Source organism: Mustela nigripes, chromosome 9, assembly GCF_022355385.1.
Source record: "Mustela nigripes isolate SB6536 chromosome 9, MUSNIG.SB6536, whole genome shotgun sequence".
Taxonomy (NCBI): Eukaryota; Metazoa; Chordata; class Mammalia; order Carnivora; family Mustelidae; genus Mustela; species Mustela nigripes.
This window is the reverse complement of record NC_081565.1, coordinates 7789454-7814065: the sequence shown is the minus strand read 5'-3', so window position 1 is coordinate 7814065 and position 24612 is coordinate 7789454. Positions and strand designations below refer to the sequence as shown.

The following is a 24612-nucleotide window of genomic DNA, read 5'->3' as shown; positions in this document are numbered from 1 at the left end:
TCCAGTTATCATGTCATTCCTGGGCTTTGCTTCCCTTTTTTTACAATCCGAGAGCAAGACCTCCAGCCCTAAAATACCAGCTGACTCGGTGGAGAAGTACAATGCATTCTGCACCCTTCTTACGTGTTTTAAAGCTTGCAATTCTAGAATCACAGAAAGACAGGTACTTTGCCTGTCACTGAAATATTAGGGAGTGAGTGATGGTGCTTCCCTTCTGGGGTTTGGGATCCACAGCTGGGCATCTGCCTGGTGAGAGTCAGCTCAGAACCAGGAATGTTCTTTTCCCCCAAGAACAAGTATGTCCTGATAGGTGAACATTCGAGAGTCTTGAGATGAGAACAGATGATCCAATCCAGATAATGGAGGGACCAGGCCAGTCAGGCTTCGGTGACAGATAAGATGTGCCCCCCCCAAAAAAAAACAAAAACAGAGGGAAGGGGTGAGAATTGTTTTCAGGTTTTGAGCCCCAGTGCTGGAGGTCCCTTGAGAGAGCAAGGCTGGAGGCATGGGTAAAGCCAAGGGAGTGGAGAGTTCCCCAAGGAGAGAGCAAGCAGAGATTAAGCTCATGTGAAGGAGCATGGAGTAGCCCGGGGAGAGGCCACAGGTGACGTCCCAGAGCAACCAGGGTGGTTGTAAGGCCTGAAAGTCAGTGTCATAAAAACAATTTCAAGAAGAGGGGCTGACCTTTAACAAATAACAAACCCATTGACTGAACCCCTCCCTCCCAGGAGGGCCAGCGAGGAAGGAGACACAGCCCCGGCGCAGGCAGACACGGCAGGAGGAGCACAGAGGAGAAGGGAGCAGGGGACAGGGCATGAAGGCCCGGGAAAGGCGGGTCGGGCCCTGGTGGCATCTGCCAGAGGGGAGCGTGTGGCAAGCCACAGTCTGGACGAGAAGGGGGAGTGTCTCTGGGGACTTGGGCGGGTGAGCCTCCAGGAGACCAGCTTTTGAGACCCCAGTGGGAAGGGGACAAGGAGAAACAGAGGCAGCACTCACCAACTTGAAGCAGAAGCTTGGCAACTAAGAAGAGGCTGTCTCAGGAGTGAGGCTTTCTTAGAATTGGGGGACATGCCAGGGGAGGAAGGAGAGAAGCAGCCAGAGGAGGAGGGGAGATGGAAGTTTCCAGAGCAGTGAGGGCGACTATGCGCCACATCCAGGGTCTCAAGCCAGTGGGCTGGCAGCTGATGCGCCCCGTTACCTTACAGTATGTGCTTTCCCGTACCTCCTGGCCTTCACCACCGACTCCATGGAGATCCGCCTGGTGGTCAATGGGAACCTGGTCCACACGGCAGTCGTGCCACAGCTGCAGCTCGTGGCCTCCAGGGTGAGTAGCACATCTGAGGGTCTCTGGGAGCCTGGAGCCCCTAAGCTCCGGGAGGGCACGGATACTGTCTCATCAGGTCAGTCCCCTTGTGTACCGGAGTGAGAATGTCCACAGCAGACCCCTGCTGGGTTTTCGTGTGTGGCCCCGTCGGGCTTCCAGATGGTTTTGTTAGAGTGTCACTCGGTGCTGGTAGTAGTTGCGAAGCTCTGGGCTGAAGAGAGGAATGTGCCAGCAGCCTGGGTTAGATCAGGGGTCCTCATTGCTCCGAGAGACCGCACAAGTCCAGAAAAGGGACAATTCTTCCTTTGCCACTTTCCATGGCAGCTTGAGTTTTGTGGCCCGTGAAATATGGCTAACCAACGAATCCATGTCTAGAAAAAGAGTTTGAGCAAAACCAAGGGACATAGGAACAGAGATGACTTCCCAAGGTGCCCTTGTCACTGGCACACAAGCCAGGAGGTCTTGTCCTAGCCCCTCCCATGTCAGCCCTACACAGTCTGCCCTGTCCCTGACAGACCTGGGTGGCCCCCCTGCTCAGCCCCTGTGGTGCCTTCTCCTTCCATTCTGACATGCGTCCTCTTCGGGGGTGGGCGACTGCCTATCTGTCTGCCTCCCCTACTATGCTGACAGTTCCGGGACTTGAGGACTAACACAGCGCCAGGGGTGTGCTGGTGGAGATTGAACCACCAGCCCTCTGGGGCCTGGAAGTCAGAGTGTGTGTGTGTGTGTGTGTGTGTGTGTGTAGACACACATATGTATACCTCAGTTGGTTATAAATTTTGCTAATAGAAAAATTAAAATAGCTTATGATTTACAAATAATAAAATATACAGTGTTTTTAACCTCGAAATCCGTTAGGCCAGTTGGTTCTCACAAAATATTTTTATTAATTTTTTTTGCTAACTGTGGATACAGGTCTACCCAGATTTTACAGCTGGGAATTATAGCTCAGTACATTAATTCTCTTTCCAATAAGCTCGCTCTCATGAAATCTGATACATGATCTACCGTTAAACTATTTCTCACTCTCCTACCAACCGATCATTAAACCAAAACGTCTTTCAATTTCGACACCAGCCTCAATACACTTCTGCTTTCAGTCTTCACTATTAGAAACTGTCTCCATCCCATTAAGCTCAGATGCTCAATAAAACAACAAACCAAGCTCTGGTCTGTAGCATCTGCCAATATCCATGGTGTAAATAGTTCCGCCATTAGGACATCCAGCTCCCAGTATGAAAGGTGATGTAAATCAAGAGCGTGGATCATGGTAAACATAGTCAAAGAATGAGAAATGGTCGAATTCTGACATTTAGTACCCTTGTTTTTACTGTTATTTATTGAAGTTTAATAATGGCTGTGTTTCACCTGCAAAATCTCTGAAAATTGGCACTCATGGATTTCTACAGTTACAAGGCAGCTCCAGTAACTTTTGTCAGATACAAGGTGGCTCCAGCCCCGCCCCCTGCTGTTCCCGCCAGAGCCAGCACAGGGCCCATGTGCATGAGTGTTTGCTGAGCCAGTGAATGAAAGGTCCGTGCCCCCATCTGTAAGTGGACCCGACTGAACCCCAGATAGTTTCCAGGTCTGACACTGCAGCGGGCCTGACGTTCCTGTTAGGCCGGTGTGCACTGGCTTGGGAAATGGACTCTTTTCTGCTGTGAATCAACAAGCAAATAAGGGAAAGTGTGGGGGACTGGATACCTAGGCAAGGTCTGGAGTGACAGTGCAGGACTTTTGCTCTGGAAGCCTCGTGCCCAGGTGTGTTACCACACTGCACACCCCAAGGACAGAGCAGCTGAGCCAAGAAAGGTTGCAGGCTTTGCGGTGATGATGGAAGGGCCGTGGGTGCGGGGCCTCTAAGCCATGCAGCTCCCTAATGCTTTCTCTTTCATTCTAGTCGGATATTTACTTCACAGCAACCACTGCTGTGAACGAGGTCTCGTCCGGAGGTAGCTCCAAGGGGGCCAGTGCCCATAATTCTCCGCAGACACCCCCAGGCCGAGATACTCCAGTGTTTCCTTCTTCCCTGGGGGAAGGTGAAGTGCAATTTTTACTGTCTTATTAATAGATATTTCCAATCTATTCTGGTTTCTTTTTTTTTTTTTTTAAGATTTTTATTTATTTGAGAGAGAGAAAGTGTGTGCGCACATGCACAAGCAGGCAGAAGGTCAGAGGAAGAGGGAGAAAGACTTACTGCTGAGCAGGAAGCCCACCACGAGACTCCATCCCAGGACCCTGGAATCATGACCTGGGCCAAAGGCAGATGCTGAATGGACTGAGCCACCCAGGAGTCCCTCCATTCTGATTTCTCTAGTTCATTCTCAAATACCAACATGTGATTACTGCCTAACGAAGTCACTATTTAAAGATATATAAAGCCTTGCATTCTGAATGCATTGGTTGCATTCTTAAGAAATTCATGGTAACAACAACAACCAAAATCCCATTATGAAAAGAATTGTTTCCATGGGGAGAAGGGAGTTGAGGGCTAGAAATTACAACTTGCCCCAGCAAAGGTGTTTTTCCTTCAGGGATGTCAATGATCTGGTAGGTTTTTATAGCCAAAAGGATAGAGTCCTAAATCCTACGGAACGCACTCAGCTTTCATTCCATCTGCCTCTGCTCACGAATCCCAAAGACCTTTGCTGTGGTTACCGCTGGGCTCTGAGCGCTTCTCCTGGCTTCTCAGCACATCAGCCATTTCTCCTCCTGTCCCTGGAAGCACCGGGAGTCCCAAGAAGGCAGGGTGCTTCTGGGCGTGCTGCCGCTGTCTGTCCTCCTAGAAGCTGGGCACGTGGAGACAGTAGCAGGAGCATTTTTCACCATGTACCTGTGAAAGCGGTGCCCTTAAAACCAAAGCCATCGGGCATCATCCCTCTGTTGCCCCTAATGGGGTCTGAGAGGTCAGCATGCAGCATAATTCTTTCCTGCTCCCTGGGTTGAAGAACCGGAAGTCACCCTCGTAAATAGTACAGACCTGGCTTAGAGTTCTCATGTTCTTCCCTCAATCATATTTCAGGTGAAACTCCATCCAAAAATCTGTACAAGATTCCGCTCAGAAACCTTGTGGGCAGAAGCATCGAACGACCTCTGAAGTCGCCTCTAGTCTCCAAGGCCGTCACCCCTCCCACGGCCATCGGCCTAGGCATCGCCGCCATTCCCGTCACTCACTCCCTGTCCCTGTCCCGCATGGAGATTAAAGAAATAGCCAGCAGGACACGCAGGGAATTGCTGGGTAATAGCGGGCCGTTTTTGTGTTTTTACTGCTTATAAATAAGCCAGCTGGTTTCATCTTTGGATGTTAATCATCCTCGAAAACAATGAGTTAAAAAAGAAACTTCCCCTTTAACAAGGGATTTATAAACCCGTCATAGTGCAGCTACACCTAGGAATAGTATACAGTCTACCCCCAACAACGATGTGTCAGTCTGTATTTATTGGTGTGGAAGGCTGCCCATAACAGATTAAGAGTGGAAAAGGCAGTTGACAAAACAGTAGATCTAGTCTGATGCAATTTCTTAAAATATAAGTATCTGTATATGTAGGATTTCCTCGAAAGTGTCTAGAAGGGTTTACAACATGCAGTTCTCAGATAACCTGTGATATTTGGAAGTTTAAATTCACCATGTTTTTGGTATTCATGGTGCAGTTCAGTTACGACTTCTCAGAGCCCAGAGACGTGGGGGCATGTCTGTAGGCATGGTGCGGATGTGAGATATTTGGTAGAACTCTCTCTCTCCGTAACACTGATGGGAGATCAGACCAGAAAAGCACGAAGCACGAGATAGTTGTGCGGAGGCGAGACCGGCTAGAAAGACTATTGTTCCGAATGGTGAAAATAAACTGAAGAAAAAGGAAGGGATGTGCTAAACCAGTAAGAACTGGTTTGAAACCTAATTGGGACCTGCACGGCCTAAACTGCAAGGACAGATCACCTTAGGGCACCCCTGGCCTGCAGTCACGTTTCCTGACCCCTGGGGAAGGGAGGCCGGCCACCTGATGGGCAGGCTTTGATTCCACCGAAGTGGGTCAGTCTTAGAAGTCCGTGCCTTCCACTGTGCTCTCAAAGTATGCATGTTGCTATTTTAACCCACTATTCCCTCTGAAAGCGTGATCTGCAGCCTGCTGTTTCACAAACCACTGAGCTTTTCTGAAATTGAGCCCCGGAGTTGGAGAATTATTGTCTCCAGTGGTAGGATCATAGATTCTTCTCTCCTCCTCTAGACCGTTCTGAGTTTCCTTCCTCCCTCCCTATGAATATAGTCTTCAGGATCAGGAAAAAAAAAAACAAAAAAACCCTTCTGCCTACAAGAAAACCAATTACTTTAAAATATGTACTTTATTAACGCTTCCTGACTCTAACCCAATAATGCACCAGTAACCAACCAAGAAAAAAATAAAAGGACATTTCCTATCTCCGAGGCAGCCCAGTGTTAGGTAATAACCCCCTGACCTGTGCTTCTCCCCTCTAATCCAGGCCTCTCTGATGAAGCTGGACCCAGGTCAGAAGGAGCACCAAAGCCCAAATCAAAAGCCCGGAAGCAATTAGAAGAAAGCCAAGGAGGCCCAAAGCCAGGGACAGCGAGATCAACTAGCAGTGACAGGTACAGCAGGCCATCCCAAGCTGTCCCTGCTCAGGGTGGTGGCCGTTTGGGTCACAGCACTGCCATGAGGCCCTTTCTGCTGACTGATGATGCCATAGCCAGAGAATCAGCATCCAGCCCCTCTCTGAGGACCCCAAGGCTGGCCCCGGTGGGGAAGGGGCATGCCAGGCAAGGGGGCAACCTCAATGACAACTCAGTGAAGCTCATAAAAATACATTAAGAGATTTTTTTTCCTTCTTTTCTTTTTTTTCTCCTCACCAGATTGACACTTTTTTTTTTTAAGATTTATTTATTAATTTGAGAGAGAGAGAAAGAGCAAGCATGAGCAGGAAGGGCAGAGGGAGATGGAAATTGACTCTCAAGCAGACTCCACGCTAAGAATGGAGCCCAGTGTGGGGCTCGATCTCACAACCTGAGCCAAAACCAAGAGTCAGATGCTTACCTGACGATATCACCCAGGCTCCCCGACAGAGATATTTTTAAGTGACAGTGCTCAGTAGGAGGACAGATAATAGGCCCTCTCTAATGCTTCTGGTGGGAATAGAAATAGGGATAGCCTTTTCAGACGTCACGTCAGTGAACGGCGTGTCAATATCCCATGTCCATGAACGTTTGTTAAATCCCACTGATTTGTCCTCTAAGAGCCTCCGTGTCCCTCAGGCTCCTGAATGGAGGATAAGGGGGCAACATGTCCAGACTCTAGTAATTCACTCAACACCCATTCTTAGAGCACCAGGCCCTGAGCTGGGTGTTGGGGATATGCAGATCACTTTTGGGGGTCCACAGGCCAAGGGGAAGGCCAACAAAAACACTCTAGGAATTGCAGCATTCTTGGACGGCGGGTGACACAGGAATGAGGAGTGCGGGCCACCCCCCACCTAGAGCAGGGACGGTCTAAAACACCAGCAGAGGCCCAGCCAGGTCTCACAGGTCCAATTAGCATTAGTCTGGCCCAGAGGGAGCTGGCATTCACAGATGCTCTAATTCCACAAACTGAGCCCTATTTCGTGGCAAGTCCTGCCCTCCTGGACTTTACATTCTAGTATAGAAACACAGACCATAAACCTGTAAACAATTAAGCAAATTAAGTCATTTCCAATAGTGACAAGCGCTGTAAGGAAATTTTTAAAAAGTGATGGGGGAGTGGGTAGAAATTCTACTTTGGGAGGGGGATGTCAAAAGGGCTTGGCATTGAGCCAAGCTTTGACTGAATTAGAAGGCATGAGGGGAACAGCAGGGGCTCTGAAAGGCATGGCCTGTTGAGCAGCCCAAAGACTGGGCCTGGGGGGCTTTCACAAGCCAAATGAGTACTCGTTGAATGAATTAATCCCCTCAACTTGGTCAAATTGGTTTTGCAGCTATCAAGAGAGTGTCCTGAGTACAAGAGAAAATAAAGGGGGTGAGGTGGGCTGGGAGGAAGCAGAAGGGTCTGCAGGGGCAGATCCTGTGGTCTGTGGCCCTACCTGTTGGGGTGTCAGCCTTATCCTCAGGCTGCAGGGAGCCCCAGCCCAGGAGGGTTTTAGGCAGAGAGTGACATTATCCGACTTGCCCTTTAGAAAGGCAAAAAACACCCCAGACATCTCCTATGTGTCACTTCTGGCCTTTAAAACTCCCAGTAGCCCATGAGTTAGGGCTGGCTGACTGCAGACCCCAGACCCTGTGGGGATGACTCCTGCATGTCCCTACCTTTCCCCTCTAATGGGTGGGTTGTGGGGGGGAGACAGGCTTTCTGAGCTCAAATGAGCAGGAAACTGCCTGACGGAAGGGGCCCAGGTCGCTAGTGCTCTCCAGGGATCAGTTACGTGACTTTTCTCTTCTAGGATCACCACTGCCTCCTTGGAAAGTCCTTCTGCTCCAGAAGCCAACCCCGAGGGGCGCTACCACTCAACGGGCTCTGACCAGGACCCTGTGGCGGACAGAGAAGGCAGCCCTGTGTGGGGCAGCAGCCCCTTTCAGCTTACAGCCTCCTCGGATGAAGACATTATTGACCTGAAATAAACAGGGTCCGGATTGAGTTTGCCATCTTTAATTTTTCTTATGGAGGTTTATACTCTTTAACCAATTCTGACAGCATTTCTCAACAAAATGTGGCTTTTAGCCGACCCGTGATCTACTGGACCAAACCTTCTGCACACCTGGACGGTTTGGGTCTCTCTAATGTCCGGTGCCATCTTCCTTGACCTTAGTTTCTTTCTGTTCAGGAACCATCCGTCCCCTTGTAATAAAGGTGGTAGATTTCATTGCGGTTTTAGATTGAAACTTTGAATAAATCAAAAATGTTCATTCTTATTTACTGCAACCTTCTCTTATATTTTATATACTTAGATGGAAAAATTATTTTTTCATTATGGTTTTGATTTATGTCACATAATGTGTTTCTTTTATAAAGAAAAGCCATTGCTTTTTAAATTTATTATAAATAAGTTTGCTTTCTGCACCTTTGGCCCCTGTTGCTGTTTCAGTTCACTGAGTTTGAAACCAGCTGTGTCCCTGCCTGTTGACTTTTGAGAAAAGCTGAATGGTTCGTTCTTAGAAGCTCCTGCTCCCTCCTTGTGTCTCACAAAGAATAAGAAAGGGGTAGGAGCCTGTTAAGAGTCTTAAGATTATTTTGTTTGGTTTCGTTGTTACTCTGTAGTCATACAGCCAGCAACAGTCGCTCCTTGCCACCAAAACCACCATCCTCAAGCTCCCTTCCCGTGTTCAGGTCTGCTTTGCTCTCTCATGTGAACCGAGTGATTGTGCTTCTCCTCTCGTGACCTGCCTTCTGTTGCTCCCCCTCAAAGTGAGAAGAAAATGTGGGCTTGACCAGGTGCAAATGAAACCGTGAAATGTCAGCCTCTAGCCACGGGAGCTCAAAGGGGGAAACCTAGTTTCACTGACACTGTAAAAATGTTAATCTGTGTGAAGAAGGTAATTTACCTCTGGCTTTACTCTAACGGATTCCATTTTATTAGCTCTCTTCTTGCCCAAATTACCCACCAAAAGAAACTTTAAATCATTCCCCCAAGAAAGCATCGCTGAGGGTTCTTCTGTAAGCCTTCTCTGGGAATGCAGAGAACTGTGTTTGACATGACCTTGACCTGACAGATATTACAGAAGTTTGGGTCCTACCTCCTTGTGGGCCTTGCACACTGTGGAGAGAGCTTCTTTGTCTCTGAAGACAGCGCTTTCTAAGTATAGCCGGGTAGACCCTCGCTGTGCTCAGCATTGCCGATCCCTCCTGTGTTTCCTTCTACCCTTTGCATATCTGGGGAAAACACAAGACCCATCGCATGCTGAATCTCAACCTCATGAAAAGTTTTGGGCGTTAGATTTTATTATTTTTGCTTTTCAAATAAGTAAACTGGGGCTCAGAAAGGGACAGTGATTTGAAACTGTGAGTTCTCTGACCCCAGAGCTCTGCTCTCTCCCTTGTCCACCATACAGAGTCAGGCTGAGTGCCTTGTGTCAGTTGGATCTGACTGGTGTTTTTCATGTTAAACTAATTTGTAAGCTTTATGAGTTTGTCTGTGTGTTCTTTCTGTCCTCTCTCCCCCGCTCAGAGTTTCTTGCTTCTCAGCCTGGAATAGAAGAAAACCAAGGGTGATTTAGAACATTCTTCCAAAGAGATTGGAAGCATCAGAACGGCCCCATGATTTGACAAGAGTCACAAATCTGAGGAGTGAATGTAGAAAGGGCAAGAAATGGGCACTACTAATCAGATCGATGGTGATTAGCTTATAAAAGGGGGATCGGAGGTGGTCTGGCAGCAATATCTGCTTACAAGGTCCAAGAGGTGAATGCTGCACCCTTGGGAAGGGAGACCACCATCCAGAGGGCAGAAGCAGGTTTGTAAGGGCCTGTGGCTCGGAGGGCTGGTGCTCGCTGGGCTCACTGGAACATCCCGTCCACATAAGCCCTTCTGCCTACCCCTGGCAGCAATATGCCCTTGGAGTTGGAGGCATTCATCCACTCTGCAAACACCAGGGGCCCACTGTGTGGAGGAAGAGGTCACATCCATTAATGGAGGGAGGGAAGTAAACAAGTGATCACACAGCAGAGATAAGTGCTGAGATAAGAATTTATAACTCGAGTACAAGCTGCTGTGGAAGCATAGATGGGCAGTTGCCTGTCTTTAAAGATAGTACAATCAGGAGGTTGCACCAGGTCAAACGACTTTCATAATCAAATGGGCTAGCATTTGAGGGCCTCACATGTGCTTGGTCTTTCGTGGATATTGCCTCTGCTTAAAACCATCCCGGAAGGTAGATATTGTCATCCCCACTTAGAGATGAGGAAATAGAGGCCCAGAGAGGGATTAGAAGCCAAACCTCTTACTCTCATAGCCCTGGTTCTTTCAAGAATTACTCAGCACTCCCAACTCAGCTGCCTCACCCAGAGAAGGGTTGGGTACAAATGGCCGAGCCCTAACATCAGAGCTCTAACATCATCCTACCTCCAGCAGTCACTTGGGTGCTCAAGTGAAGAAGTTGGCTATTAATAGCCGCAGGAGACTCCAAGACGGCAGGTGTTAAGATGGAGATTCCAGAGTCAGGATGGCCTATGAAGTGAGTGGAACTTAACTGGGAACCCGGGGTTCATCATTTAAGCCCCGATTAGTCACACATATGAGGGCCCTGCCCAACACAGCTCCGCAGCACCTCGAGGTCCTGGTGGCCCTGGTGGTTGTCGACTCGTAGCCGTCAACAATCTGACCCGCACCGAGGTCGGCTGCAGCGCGCAGGGCCATGCCTCTGCCCCCAGCAGCCCAGGTTGCGAGAGGAAAGAGAGCGGCCCAGGACATTCCTCCCTGCGGGTGTCAGTGGGCTGAGCTTGACCAGGCGCGTTGAACCCCCGCCCCAGGGTACCAGTTGACTCAGAGCAGGAACCGCACAGCGGACCAGGTAGCCGAGGCGCCGCTGCCCTGAGTCGGTGCGGGAAGTCCCGTGCGCTGTGTAGTGGCTCCACCTTCGTCCTGCTGCTAGCCTCATTGGTTGAAGCTAGACAGAGAGGCGGATCCAGGAGCCCATGCAATCCTCGCTTTACCCCTTCATTGGCTGGCTCCGCTTCGCTTTCTGATCCCGCCTCTGGGTTCGCACCACACTCTTATTGGACGGTTCCACTCCAGGCCCACATACAAACCCCGCCCCACCCAAGCACTGGCTAGGCAGGTCCTAAGGGCGTTTTCAGTGGGCGTCGCCAACCGGTTCTTTTCTCCTATTGGTTGGCTTTGATTTGGAGGGTGGTGCTTAGCGGCGAGGCTACCACCGCCTGGCGTTCCCATTGGCCGTCCCCATCCCACCCCAAAGACTCCCCTCCCTGCCTATTGGCCGGCTCTGCCCAGAGAGGCGGGTACCGGCTGCACTCGCGGGACCCGTGGCGGTTCAGGCAACAGAGCTGACCAAGCAGGCGTTGACTGCGGACATGACGCCGGAGGACCCGGAGGAGACGCAGCCGCTCCTGGGGCCGCCCGGCGGCAGGTGAGCGGGTGGGGGTGACCCGGGCCCGGGACGCAGACTCGCCCCTCCTGCTGCGCCCAGGCCGGCGCCGCTCACCGGCCGCCCTGTCTCCGCAGCGCTCCCCTCAGCCGCCGGGTCTTCCTCGCCGCCTTCGCCGCCGCCCTGGGCCCGCTCAGCTTCGGCTTCGCGCTCGGCTACAGCTCCCCGGCCATCCCGAGCCTGCGCCGCGCCGCGTCCCCAGCCCTGCGCCTCGATGACGCCGCCGCCTCCTGGTTCGGGGTGAGGCCTCGGGCTCACCCTCCACCCCGCCTGGGCCCCTCGTCCTCCACCCCACGCGCGAGGGTCTCCCGCGCTTACCTGGCTTCGGGCGGGCACTGAGACCTTCTGCCCGGTGCGTCCCGGCTCTCCTGCCGGGGGTCACCGGCTCCCTACCCCCGACCGCCAGCCTGGGACCCCCATCCCCTCTTCCAGGAGGCTGCTGGGGCTGGAGTTGAGGGCGAGGTTGGGCTGCGGCGCGGTGGCGCCCCCTCTCCACCGTGCGGTCGCCCCGCCCCCAGGCCATCGTGACCCTGGGAGCCGCGGCGGGGGGCGTGCTGGGAGGCTGGCTCGTGGACCGCGCCGGGCGCAAGCTGAGCCTGCTGCTCTGCACCGCGCCCTTCGTGGTCGGCTTTGCCGTCATCACCGCGGCCCAGAACGTGTGGATGCTGCTCGGGGGCCGCCTCCTAACCGGCCTGGCCTGCGGTATTGCCTCGCTCGTAGCCCCGGTGAGTGCCCCCCAGCCTCGCGCCCTGGGACAGGGAAGGACTGGGGCGTGGTTCTCCCTGGCTGTGGCGTCCTGGGTGCCTGGCACCGCGCCCCTCGCTGGCTTTATCTTCCCCACCCCACCCCACCCCGACCCCGCAACCGGCCTTGGAAGGAGCCGCCGTTATCCTCGATGACAGATGAAGTGAGCTTCAGAAACTGAAGCCCTTTGTCGAGTCACAACTAGGCAGTGGCGAAGCTATTACTCGAACCCAGGACTGTGCCACTTAACCAGGCCTCTCTTTTGCTCTACAAATAAGATACCACCTGTGGATGGTCACAGAAGCCTAGAGTAAAGCTTAGCTCTCCCGCTGTCATTGGGACCACTGACTACGGTGTAGCAGGAAAATCCTGTTCTTGTTTGTCCTGGCAGCAAAGGCCGCTGGGCTCTGCTGTTCCCCTTCACTACTCAGGAGCTAGTCCTCCCGCTGCTTCCCATCTTCCAGTGCACCACTGTCCAGGCTGACTTGGGAGCCGTCTACCCAGGTGAAATCCAGGGATCTTCACTTGCTGGGGCAGAGTATACCTCTCTGTGCCTCACTTTCCTCCCCTGTAAAATGGGAATAATGGCTTTACCTCATGCAGTGGTTGTAGGGATTAAGCAAAGCTGCATATAGAGCCCTGGTGTGGCTTGTGGAGGGCTTGGACCCTGGCAGCGGAAATTGCGGGGTGACCAGTAAACCGTTCTGCAGGCCACGAGGCTCGGATGGTCCACCAGCCACACGCCAACCCTGTCAAGATTAAAGTAGTGGCTCAGAGTCCTCCCTGGTCATCCTTTTGCTCCCACCACTCATTTTACCTGTATTTGCTGGGCGGCAGGTAGCAGCTGAGTCGGATTTTATGTTTTGGGTTTTGTTACTGGACAAAAACATGCCCATCTTACTCGTGGGCATAAGGTACAGAATCACCTAGAAGTATGGGTAAGACCTTTCTGACCCCGGATCCCAGAGGAAACAGTGGCAGTCACTGGTAGCAACTGAGGCAAAGAGTTGGCTTTCACTCACTCTCACTGAGAGTGTGATTCTGGGACCAGCAGCCCGGGTGTCACCTGGAGGTAGTCAGAAAGGCAGAATCTTGCGGGGGGCCCTGGGTGGTTCAGGTGGTTAAGCATCTGCCTTGAGCTCAGGTCGTGATCTCAGGGTCCTGGGATGGAGCCCCACTTTGGGCTCCCTGCTCAGCAAGGAGTCTGCTTCTCCCTCTCTCTCTGCCCCTTCCTCCGCTCCCTTGCTCCCTGCTCTTTCTCAAATAAGTGAATTAAATAAGAAAAGAAAGGCAGAATTTGGGGCCCCACCCTAAACCTACTGCATCAGAACCTGGTTTGATCAAGGGTAGTCATACAATGCGATCGAAGTTTGAAAGGCTTTGTGGCCTTCTCTCTCTCTCTCTCTCTCTCTCACACACACACACACACACAAAGTTTGAAAGGCTTTGTGGCCTTCTCTCTCTCTCTCTCTCTCTCTCTCACACACACACACACGCGCGCGCGCGCGCACACACACACACACACACACACACCGAGCAAGCCATGTATCTATATTCTTACTCCCCTTTAAAACACCTGCTGCTGATCCTTGGGGAGGTATGGGGAGGGCTTTGCTGACTTGGGACCTGCTTGCTTACCTGGCTTGCAGCAGCCCCCCGCCAAGGCTCTCCTCAACTCTGAAGGGCTGAGGCTTTTCAGTTTTAAGAACTCTCAGCCCGAGTAAAGTTTCTTCTTCACTGCCCACAGGTGTATATCTCTGAAATCTCCTACCCCGCAGTGAGGGGGCTGCTGGGCTCCTGTGTCCAACTGATGGTCGTCACAGGCATCCTCCTGGCCTACCTGGCAGGTATTTCACAGCCTCTCTTTTGATCCCAGTTCATGGCTGCGTGGCCTTTTCACAAATGTAGACACTGAAGTTCAGAGAGGTCAAGAGACTTGCCCAAGGTCACACAGCCTGTCATATAGACCAGCTCCCTGAGCCCCTGGGACATGTGGGTCTTGTGACTATGTTCCAGGGAGAGCTGGGGAAGGGGGTGTCCTCATCTTCCCAGGGAAGAAGTCCATTGCAATGGGGGTAAGGGCTGACTGGTTCGGTCAGTACCTCACTGTGCAGTGACAAACTTGAGGACTCAAGGGGGTGGCTGGGACACCCCTAAAACTCTTTAGCCCAGGGGCTTGGAGGGCCCAAGCATGTCTCTCAGAAATACAAGTACTGAATTTGCAATTTGACCCAAGGGTCAGAGCTGGGGTCAGCGTGAGGAAGCTTCTAGAGGCAGACATGTTTTCACCAGAACTGGGGTGGAGAGAGACTTCACATCAGACAGTACAATGTCAGGGGACACTTACTGACTGTGTGACCTTGGGCCAGTCACACTGCCCCAATGAGCCTTACTTCCTCTGTCTTTAAGTGATGAGAACCCCACCTAGTCCAAGGCTGTCAATGAGAATTATCAAAGGATGTCCTGAGACCCAGAGGGACCAGAGTACGTGCCGCCTGGTTCTTCGGAGTGGGCAACATCCTGGTTGGGCTCTTTGATTTTTGCCCACTTACCATCCAGCAGTCTGGCTGCTTTGGGAGGCCCCTCGGGGTACCAAACCCCCTGCCAAATGCAGACATTGACATTTGGGACAGACACGCGGCTGTCAGTATGCCTACAGAATTCCCTCCAGCTCATCCTAACCAGCATGTTCCTTAATCAGCTTCTGTGACGGTTGATCCACTGGTGTTCCGTGAAGCATCTCTCCCATGCTGTCCCCCTTCCCGTCCAAAGGACCTGCCTCGCCTGCTGCTTGGTGGCCTTCCAGAGTCTGTGCATATTCGTTCTCCCTCCCCTACTTTTTAGACAAAGAGCAGATGCCTCATTCTGTTTTTAATTGCCGCATAAATATTTACTGAGCCGATGTAGCATCATGACGTACCCACCAGCATTTCTACAATACTTACCAGCCCCAGTTGGCAACAACAATATTGGTGACAAACAGGAGTATAGCCACGCGGAGGTAGTGAGGCCCCCCACGCTTGAAGCTGAGTCCTTGGGTTGGCGAGAGGGCGGGCACGGCCTGATAAGATCCAGCCTGGCCCACTTCCGCTCTGACATCTGACCCCCTGCCCCCCCACCAGGCTGGGTCCTAGAGTGGCGCTGGCTGGCTGTTCTGGGCTGCGCACCCGCGTCCTTCATGCTGCTGCTCATGTGCTACATGCCCGAAACTCCCCGCTTCCTGCTGACCCGGCAGAGGCACCAGGAAGCCATGGCCGCCATGCACTTCCTGTGGGGCTCTGAGCAGGTCCAGGAGGAGGCCCCTGCTGGGGCTGAGCACCAGGTGAGGGACCGGAGCCAGAGCCGGGGTGGGCTGGGACAGAGGGTGGGGGGTGGGTAGGAAGCGGGGAGGTACGGCCCTTCTGCAGCCAGGGGAGCCCGCACAGCCCATCCCCACGGCTTCGCACACGCGTGGGGAATGGAGGCACAAGTGGGGCCCTTGTCCTCTGTGTGAGCAAGCAGGGGCCTGCTGGAGCCCCACTAACTACCCGGGCCCTAGCCTTGACCTTCCCGCTCCAGGAAGAGAAAAGGCCCGCTGGGTCAAGGGGAAACACAGGCGTGCAAACTTGAGGAATCGGAGTTCTAGGTGGGGCGCTGTAGGGCGGGAGACCCTGTCTCTGCCACTTGCCTGCTGTGTGACCCTCACATCCCTAAGCCTGCCTTTCTGCATCTGTAAGATGGGACTCCCAGCACGTGCCTGCGGGTGGCAGGGATTCAGCAGCTGCAAGAGGCGCTCGGCCCAGGCCTAGCCTGGGGCTGGTGGGATTCTGGAACCCCTGGCTTTGAGTCCGTGTCATCTCTTCGTCGTACCCCCCAACGAATCAGAAAGGGGCATGGGGAGGTGAGGATCTTGTCACCTTACAAATGATAAGGCTAAAGTGATGCGGGGACCCGTCCCTGATGCGAGGCCCTGGTGACAAGGAGCTGATGCTCAGGGTTTAGGACAGTGGTCCCTCAGGAGCGGGGAGGGAGGAGCACTGACACCGGCCTCTGTCTGAGCAGGGCTTCCGTCTGGCCCAGCTGAGGCATCCTGGCATCTACAAGCCCTTCATCATTGGCGTTTCGCTGATGGCCTTCCAGCAGCTGTCAGGGATCAATGCTGTCATGTTCTATGCAGAGACCATCTTCGAGAAGGCCAAGTTCAAGGTAAAGAGGCCTCTGCCCCAGGCTGCCTCATCTGGATGCCGAGTCCCGGGGTCTCTGACTGACCCACCTCGGCCCATCTCCCCAGGACAGCAGCCTGGCCTCGGTCATCGTGGGCATCATCCAGGTGCTGTTCACGGCCTTGGCGGCCCTCATCATGGACAGAGCTGGGCGGAGACTGCTCCTGACCTTGTCAGGTGAGGCCTGAGGTCCAGGACTTGGCCCTGTGAAAGCAGAGTGGCATAGGCCGGGTTCCCCACCACAGGCTGAGGGTCTTTGCTGAGGCCACCTCAGGGCAGCAAGAAAAGGCCCGCCGAGCACCCGTGAGAACAAGGTGGAGATTCACGTGGGCGCCCCCCCAACACCAGGCCCGCGCTCCCAGGGCCACTGAAGCTTCCCTCACCCCTCGCATTGAGCCTCCAGGCAGGTGCCATCAGAGCCCCGTTTACAACGTGGAAACTGAGGACCTGGGAGGAGAAGTGACTCGGAAGCTTGGGGTCTGTTAGGGCAAGTGACTTCACCTTTCTGAACCTCAGTTTCCCCGGTTTGAAATGGGGGCCAAGGGGGGCCGTGGTGAGGACCCAGAGACCATCCACCGCGTGGGGGTTAAATCCCTGCTGCTGCTCAGGCCAGGGAGGCTCTGCCTCGGAGGTTCTCCAAGTGGGCTGTGGTTCAAGGTCTGAGCCAGGGCTGGTGGGATGGGGCTGGGGGCCGCCAGTCTGGGCACCAGTGCCTACAACCCTCCCAGAGAAACCCAGGCCTCATTGCTGTGGCCACACCACACCGAGACCCCAGCCCCGAGTGCCAGCCACACGCCCAGGCTGCAGCCCCTTGTCCCAGGGCCCCGCCCACCGCCACCCTCGCTCGCAGGTGTGGTCATGGTGTTCAGCACCAGCGCCTTCGGTGCCTACTTCAGACTGACGCAGGGCGGCCCCGGCAACTCCTCACACGTGGAGCTCCTCTCGCCTCTCTCCATGGAGCCCGCCAGCGCCAGCGTGGGGCTGGCCTGGCTGGCGGTGGGCAGCGTGTGCCTCTTCATTGCCGGTGAGAAGGGGGTCCGTGGGGAGGTTGGGGGTGCTACGGGGCCCTCCCATCACCACCAGCTTCCTGAGGCTCCCAGCAAGCCAGGCCTGCCAAGCTTGCGTCACTAGCACATGGGTCCCCACGTGGCATTTATGGCCCCGACCTGTCCCAGGCCCTGAGCTAAGCCCTTCTCTATCCCTTTCACTTAATACCCCCCCGAAACAGCCCTCCAAGCAGGCCCCATCATGACCCCATTCTAGAGAGAAAAGCCTGATGCGTAAGCAGTGGCGGGACTGGCCCAAGACATTGCTGAAGGAAGGCGCAGAGCTGAGGGGCTGGACTGGAAACCACGAGGCTTTGGCACGAGGGTGCTGTGGCAAGCCCGAGGGTCCGTCCACATGGGCTCTGATGCCTCTCTTGCTCCCATAGGCTTCGCTGTGGGCTGGGGGCCCATCCCCTGGCTCCTCATGTCGGAGATCTTTCCTCTGCACGTCAAAGGCGTGGCCACTGGTGTGTGCGTCCTCACTAACTGGTTCATGGCCTTCCTGGTGACGAAAGAGTTCAGCAGTGTGATGGTGAGTGCGGGCCTAGAGGGCCTCCCCCTCACAGTTGGTAGGGAGCACTATTCAGAATTATTCTTAACTGCGGAAGACTCAGGGTTAGTGGCCTCGCATGAAGGCTGAAGCCACCCTCCTGGGACACCAGCCATCCTGGTCAGGGCTGAGGGGAAGCCTGACAGGCCAGGTAAGGTGAGGAACCCAGGCTATGACCATCTGGGAGACTTCAGGCTCTCCTGGCCAGCAGGACTGGCCTCCACCACTGGACGCTGGGAACATGGGCCAGGAAAGAACCCTGGCTTTGGAGTTGACAGGCCTGGGCTCCTAGCCCGCCTTGATCACTTCCCACTGTGCAGTCTTAGGTGTGCCGCTCACACTCTCTGAACCAGCTTCCATGGCGGAAAATGGAGGAAGAGGATGACGGCACCTTCCCCTTAAGCTTGTGGGAGCGTCTGTTCATTTTAGCATCCTGCTACTTCCACACACGTGAACTGACACAGACCTGGATCCTGCCCCAAGGGCTCCCCAGCTGATAGGGGAGGATGGTTCTGGAGCAGACAGGCCATCCGGTCAGGCATTCATTCCCCTCACGCCTCCTGGGACATACTAGGTCCAGGCCTGTTCAAGGAGCCAGGGGCAGCAGTGAGTAGACAGGGTGCCCTTCCCCACCGGACTGGGGTGGCAGTGGACGGCGGAGAGAGAACGGACCGCCAGGAGGCTGGGCTAGAGTGCGGAGGGGCAGGCCATGAGAGGCGTGGATGCCTGGGGCTGGCCTGGGCCCGCTCCGATGGGCTGCCCTGGGGAACACGTTGGGAAGACCAGGGCAGAGAAGTAGAGCTGGGAAGGGCTTGCTGGGAGCTGTGGGGAGACGAGCAACAAAGGAGGGAGGCGACGGCAAAGGACCTGACAGTGACTTGGGAGTGCAGAGTGTCCAAAGGGCCGAGAGAAGAACTTCCGAGGGGGCGTGGGGGGGGGGCAGGTCCCAGGGGAGGAGGAGCTGATGTGGGAGGTCGCCTGTGCTGGGAGGGTGGCCAGGCTCTGACCGGAGGGAACTGCTTTCCTCCCATGGCTGGTGAGCCCCAAGTGCCCTGTGAGCTCACATGCCCCATCTCAAGCTGCTGAGAGCTCACCCGTTCCTGCTGGCAACAAGAAGAGACTCCTCTGGAGGCAGGGAACTCAACACAGGGCCAAAGCAGAGCAAGGAGCACAGGTCTGGGGGCCCTGGAAGCCGACCCCAGTGCGGGGGCAGCCCCACTGTCACTTGGTAGCCGGTGTGACAGTGAGCATCAGCTTCCCCGGACAGACGGACGACATCCACACCCCATATGGTGCTTGGTCCAGCTTCCAGATGGCTGGGCCAGACCCTCCTTCACTCCCCGGAGCCTGGGCAAGGCAGTCCGGGGCCTCAGCTTGGGATCACACGAGGGCCTCTGACCTTCTGCCGTGTCCACACAAGGCCTTCCCCTCTCTTTCCAGGAGGTACTCAGGCCCTATGGTGCCTTCTGGCTTGCCTCCGCCTTCTGCATCCTCAGTGTCCTTTTCACTTTGTCCTGTGTCCCGGAAACCAAAGGAAAGACTTTGGAGGAAATCACAGCCCATTTTGAGGGGCGATGACAACCCCTTCTTGTGCGTGGCTGCCTCTCCTCTCAGGGCCAGCTTTGGGCTTCAGCGGGGGATGGAGCCTGCCTGCGACTCCAAGCTGGGCCTCAGCCAGAGCCTGGAGCCCCTGTCTGTCCCCAGGGAGCTGGAATCCAGGACTGCAGTCCCTTGGAGCCTTGTCCTCCAGGGCGCTTCCTTCCTACCCAGCTCTCCACAGCCCAGCAGACCATGGGCATGAGGTTTCCCGGCCCCCGGGTCCAATTCCCGCCACCCCTCTGCGTCTCCAGGGAAGGGAGCATCTTGGAAGGGCCTCGTTGCCCTGCAGTCCATTGTCCACAGACCGCATCCATCTTGTCACGAAAGCAACAGCAGAGGAGGGGGGACTCTTGACTCCTCATTTTCTGGAGGATATGCTTCTGAGGGGCGGTCCCTGACTTCTCCCCTCATGTGGCTTCATTGTCAGGAAGGAGCTTTGTTTGCCAAATAAAGATTTGACTCAGAAAATCAGGGCATGGCCTCTTTGTGTGTTTGAGAAGGGCATTTTCCTATCCCTTCCCTAAAGTAGGCCTCCCACAGACTGGGCCTTGCCAAGAACATCTATTGATTTCCTTTTTCTCATGGTCTGCCAGGCTTCCCTTTGGCACTTGAAGGTCATTTTTGACTCCGTCCTTGGGCTCAGTGCCCTGGATCATTAGTCACCAAATCTCATTAACAACAAAAAAGCATCTCTTTTTCTATTGACTTTAATGGAGCCAGAAGTCTTTTACAGATTACTTTTATTATCCACTATATAAGTAATACATGTTTATGGTAGGAAAATTGAAAATCCTAGATTTATTTAGTATAATTATTTTTATAGCAGTTAACTGTCTGGTAGGTGTTGCCCTAAGCACTTTACAAATACTAACTCACTTGGATAAATGGTACAATAATTATTCACAGGTTTAGCTTTCCAGAGTTAACTTCTTTTAAGAATTTGGGTCTAGGGATGCCTGGGTGGCTCAGTGAGTTAAAGCCTCTGCTTTCGGCTCGGGTCATGATCCCAGAGTCCTGGGATCGAGCCCCGCATCGGGCTCTCTGCTCAGAAGGGAGCCTGCTTTTTCCTTTCTCTCCCTGTCTGCCTCTCTGCCTACTTGTGATCTCTGTCTGTCAAATGAATAAATAAAGTATTTAAAAAAAAAAAAAAAAAGAATTCGGGTCTGTCCCGAAAGAGCTTCCTCCCGACACATATCCTTTCTAGCATCACTAGACACAAGTAGGACATCACACTTCCCACTCTGTGATCTGCTTTATTCACTTATGGGTTGTGCAGTGCCACCACGTGCCCACCTCAGCTTTTTCTGTTTAGCCTTGTAATGAGACTGGGGAGTAGTGGAGTGGAAGTACAGTGGGGTCCAGGGCAACGCAGTGGGGAGAGTTTCTGGAAGATTCTGCAACAGCTGCTCTGATTTCAATAAAATGTGCTACATATTATACAGGACAGCGTTCAGCCTTAACAAAGTCCGAATTCCTTCGGGCCCTCCCGGAAGCAAGGTCATGTCCACATGCAGCCACGTCTTCCATGTAATAACTGTATCTACAATCTCGTTCTTAGCGTCTGCCCAGACGCCCACTGATGGGGTTGAGAATCCGCGGTGTGCCACAAATGTCCTTTAGGTCAGTTGCAGATGTTGTGGCTCGGGTCTCTCACACCCTTGCCGACTTCCTGTCCACTTGTTTCATCAATTATCGAGAGAGAAGTGCGGAAGCCTTCACCTGTGAATGTGGATTGTTTCTCCCTGCACTTCCTCTGGGTTTGGCTTCCTGCACCTTGGAGCTCATCGCTCAGGTGGGTGCACATTTGGGATTGTTAATATTGATTGCTTTTGTCCTTCAGCATTATGAAATGACCTACTTTGTCCTGGGGAATAGCTCTTGTTCTGAGGTCTCCTTTGATATCAGTATCACCACCCCAGCTTCCTTTTGATTGGTGCTTTGACAATGATTTTTTAATATATCTTATTATATATTTCTTTTTTCAAAGCATCCTCTACTTTTCTTTGTGATGGAAATGGCTTTGGGCTTTCCCTGAGGATACATACTTTCATTTTTTAAAATGAGCTTTCTTATGGGCATTATTTACATGCCATGAAATTCAACAATGGCAGGTATAAAAACTTGTTAACTTAGGTTGAATGTACACACAGCTCTGTATCCAGCACCACAGTCAAGATATAGGACATTTTCCTCACGCCAAAATGCTCCTTCATGTCCATTGACAGTCAGTCTTGTCTCTGTAGCTTTGCATCTTCTAGACTTTTACAAAATGGAATCACATAATTTGTAGTATTTTGTGTCTGGTTTCTATAACTTAGCAGAGTGCTTTTAAGATGCATCTGTGCTGCGTGGCCCAGCGGTTCATTTCCTTTAATTGCTGAGTAGCGTTCCATTGGACATTTGGGCGAGTTCCAGTTAAGGGCTATCATCACTAAAGCTGCCGTAAACACCTGCTACAAGTCTATATGTGGAACGGAACTACCAGGTCCTGTAGTAAGTTCACCCTTAACTACACTGTAAGAGCCTGCCAAATGGTTTTCCGAAATGGCTGTAACCATTCTGCTTTCCCATCGCCGGCGCACAAGAGTTCCGGGGGCTCCACATTCTCAAAAACACTTGGTAGCCTCTGTGAGGAATGAAACCATTTGTACATTTTCATTTTTTGAAAGTTGTTTCCTAGTCTCTGATTTCCTCTGGAACCAATTAATCGGGTTATGGTCCTTCTATGCAGCTGGTTTATCTCACGTATCTGGGGAACTCTGGTTGTCCATATTTAGGAATGAAGAACTAGGGGGTTTTAATTACCCCCCCTAGTTCATATACAGTGGCTGGTATATGCCCCCTACCTCTGAACCTGTTCTCAATTCTGTTATGGTTTTTGTTCCCTTTACACATCTTCACTGTCATTTCAGTGGGAACTAGAGGAAGAGAAAGGGGGAAATGTGTGAGTTCGGTCCACCAGCTTGAAATGGAAGCTCTCAGCATTCTTTTAACAATTTGTTTGCCACGGGAGTCCTAGTGTGTGGCAAAGAGCAGGTGGTTAAATATTGGTGAAATTCAACAGAGAGGATTCTGTTGTATAAATATGTCAGAACTTAACCTCACATTGTTCCATATTCAGACTGTTTCTGGTTTTCTGCTTATTGATAATTCTGCTACTGCATCTAGAGTTAGGGCGATGAGAGATGGAGCAGAGGAGACTTGAGAGATGGAGGTGACAGATGAGCGAATGCGAGGAGAGAGGTGGTAGAGACGGGAATGATGCTGACAGACGGAGACAGAACATAGAGACGGAGGTGACGTGGAAGAGACGGACGTGAGCTGGGCAGAGATGGAGATGATGCTGATGACTGACGGAAGTAGAGATGGTTAAAACTTGTGGGCAAGGAAGACATTGTGGCTTCAGTTCTACCTTGGGCTCTTTCCTCCATACCCCAGGGTCCAGGAGCCAGTGCAGCATAGTGGTGAAGAGCAGTTCAAATTCTGTTAGTTCAAATTCTGGTTATACTACTCAGGGCCTGCATGACCTGGACAAGCCACTTAACTTCTCAAAACCTCAGTTTATTCACCTGTAAAGTGGGCATAATGACACTATCTCTCTCATGAGGTTGTTGTGAAGATGAACGGAGAGATGTAAAGCACCCAGAACTAAGGATGGCACAGAGTGCCTCAAAGGGACATGGGAAATCTTTACACATTTTTCTCTTCCTATTCTATTTCCAATCCTGAGTCCTCGGCAACTCCTACTCAGCCATCTCTGATTGCTACCAGCATCCACTTATAGGTACTGATGACTGTGGATACACAGAGATTCCACACAGAAAACTGTGTGGACACACAGTCTTCAGGACTTCCTGGGGGCTGGGGGAGGGAGCCTCCTCATCAGACCAGAAGATGCCACAGGGACCAGAGCCAGCCCTAGCTAACAGTCTTCAATCTGCCCCAGAAGCCTGGCACAGGACCACGGAAGGCAGATGGAACATCCCCAAAGGACAGGTGCAGCTGCAGAAGCTGTGCTTTACCCCTCCCAAGGTGAAAATCTGCACCGCGCCCCGCAACACCCCATGTCCCATCCCTCTGCCCCCAGAACTTCCAGGAGAATTTTAGCTTCTGCATTCTTAAGGCAATGAAGAACGCCACCCAGTGGCCATAGGCAGAATTGCACCTATTGGAGAGTGAAGCACTCGGCTACCCCCCAGTGGCCCTGGTTGGGATTCCAACACCAAGGAAAACCACTACTGCCCACTGGCCATTATAGGGTTCCTGTCTGCTAGGCCTTGTGGCCATGAGCAGAACAGCACCAACTGCAGGGGGCTCGGAGCCAAGAAAGGCCGGCAGTCTCTGGAAGCCGTAAAAGGTAAGAAACAAAATCCTTCCCTAGAGTCTCCAGAAGAAACATAGCCCTCCCCACACCTTGATTTTAGCCCAAGGAGATCCATCTCAGATTTCTGGCCCCCCAAGTAGTAACCCCCAAATTGCAGCAGTCTAAGGTAGAGAAAAGCTTATCTCAGAGATCTGTGGGTGTGGCTTGTCTAATGCAGTGAATCCCAACAACATTCATTTAAGGCCCACGAGATAATTCTACTGGCAAAAAAAAAAACACTACCAGCTGTGGCTGAAAAGGACCCGCAGGACAAAATGAAAAGAGCCCTTAGGATCCCCAAACTCTTTTCTGTTTCCCAGGTAAAACATTCCCATCTTTTAATGTCAAAATGCCTCAAAACTGAATTAGTGATCAGAAAACTGTTGGCAATTTTCAACAGGCAAGGGGGAAACACGTCATCGGTGCTCTGAAGAAGCCCATTGAAATATCCTCTGGCACAGCACAGAAGCCTCCAAGGGACAGAATACTTAGGAATCGCCTGTGGAGCAGTGCTGATGGAACACTATTAACACGATTCGGGGCTTCTGCCCCTGAAATTACTGAAGAAGCTCCCTCCTGCTGATAAGATTTTTATATTCCGAGAGTTCCAAGGCCGCAGCCTGTGGCTACCTGTTCATACAGAGGGGCCCTCCCTCCTTTCCTCTACTCTTCCCAAACTTTCCAAAGGGTGGAGGACCCT

General features: G+C 52.7%; 3 protein-coding genes across 11 annotated transcripts in view; 2 read left to right on the top strand and 1 right to left on the bottom strand.

The window, feature by feature from the left end:
• Positions 1-8220, top strand: part of GARNL3 (GTPase activating Rap/RanGAP domain like 3) — a 143658-nt gene extending 135438 nt beyond the window's left edge. For all 5 annotated transcript variants that reach the window (XM_059410765.1, XM_059410764.1, XM_059410766.1 and 2 more), the window contains 5 exons: positions 1206-1324; positions 3225-3363; positions 4347-4562; positions 5805-5931; positions 7752-8220. In XM_059410765.1, the coding sequence (XP_059266748.1) occupies positions 1206-1324; positions 3225-3363; positions 4347-4562; positions 5805-5931; positions 7752-7929 (779 nt within the window). In that variant the 3' untranslated portion in view covers positions 7930-8220. The remainder of the gene's footprint in view (positions 1-1205; positions 1325-3224; positions 3364-4346; positions 4563-5804; positions 5932-7751) is intronic.
• Positions 3375-11931, bottom strand: LOC132024411 (centromere protein T-like). Of its 3 annotated transcripts, XR_009406241.1 has the most exons (4): positions 11727-11928; positions 10367-10471; positions 9043-9491; positions 3375-4157 (listed from the first exon to the last, which is right to left on the bottom strand). XR_009406241.1 is itself a non-coding variant. In XM_059410780.1 (3 exons), exons 1-3 carry the CDS (start codon positions 11929-11931, stop codon positions 9102-9104), a joined length of 387 nt encoding a protein of 128 aa, XP_059266763.1. In that variant the 3' UTR covers positions 8400-9101. The 3 variants fall into 3 exon arrangements, 1 of the variants encoding a protein (XP_059266763.1); XR_009406240.1 differs by lacking the exon at positions 3375-4157 and having other exon boundaries at positions 8400-9491; XM_059410780.1 differs by lacking the exon at positions 3375-4157 and having other exon boundaries at positions 8400-9178; positions 11727-11931.
• Positions 11257-24532, top strand: SLC2A8 (solute carrier family 2 member 8). 3 transcript variants are annotated; one of them, XM_059410777.1, is made up of 10 exons: positions 11257-11390; positions 11486-11648; positions 11927-12133; positions 13900-13999; positions 15275-15474; positions 16194-16337; positions 16423-16531; positions 17205-17378; positions 17787-17932; positions 24313-24532. In XM_059410777.1, exons 1-10 carry the CDS (start codon positions 11335-11337, stop codon positions 24493-24495), a joined length of 1482 nt encoding a protein of 493 aa, XP_059266760.1. In that variant the 5' UTR covers positions 11257-11334; the 3' UTR covers positions 24496-24532. The 3 variants fall into 3 exon arrangements, with proteins under 3 accessions (XP_059266760.1, XP_059266762.1, XP_059266761.1); XM_059410778.1 differs by lacking the exon at positions 24313-24532 and adding an exon at positions 19391-20020 and having other exon boundaries at positions 11258-11390; XM_059410779.1 differs by lacking the exons at positions 17787-17932; positions 24313-24532 and adding an exon at positions 19391-20020.
• Positions 24533-24612: the final 80 nt, after the last annotated feature.

Excerpts from the sequence above, each read along its gene's own strand:
- LOC132024411 (XM_059410780.1), bottom strand. The coding sequence starts at position 11,931 with ATGGCCTGGGGGCGGGGCGACCGCACGGTGGAGAGGGGGCGCCACCGC. Across the intron at positions 10,472-11,726 it reads CAGTGCCCGCCCGAAGCCAG|GCCATCCTGACTCTGGAATC; the intron begins GTAAGCGCGGGA and ends CTCACTTCATAG. Across the intron at positions 9,179-10,366 it reads CACCCAAGTGACTGCTGGAG|ATATGCAAAGGGTAGAAGGA; the intron begins GTAGGATGATGT and ends TGTTTTCCCCAG.
- SLC2A8 (XM_059410777.1), top strand. The coding sequence starts at position 11,335 with ATGACGCCGGAGGACCCGGAGGAGACGCAGCCGCTCCTGGGGCCGCCC. Across the intron at positions 12,134-13,899 it reads TTGCCTCGCTCGTAGCCCCG|GTGTATATCTCTGAAATCTC; the intron begins GTGAGTGCCCCC and ends CACTGCCCACAG. Across the intron at positions 16,532-17,204 it reads ACTGCTCCTGACCTTGTCAG|GTGTGGTCATGGTGTTCAGC; the intron begins GTGAGGCCTGAG and ends CCTCGCTCGCAG.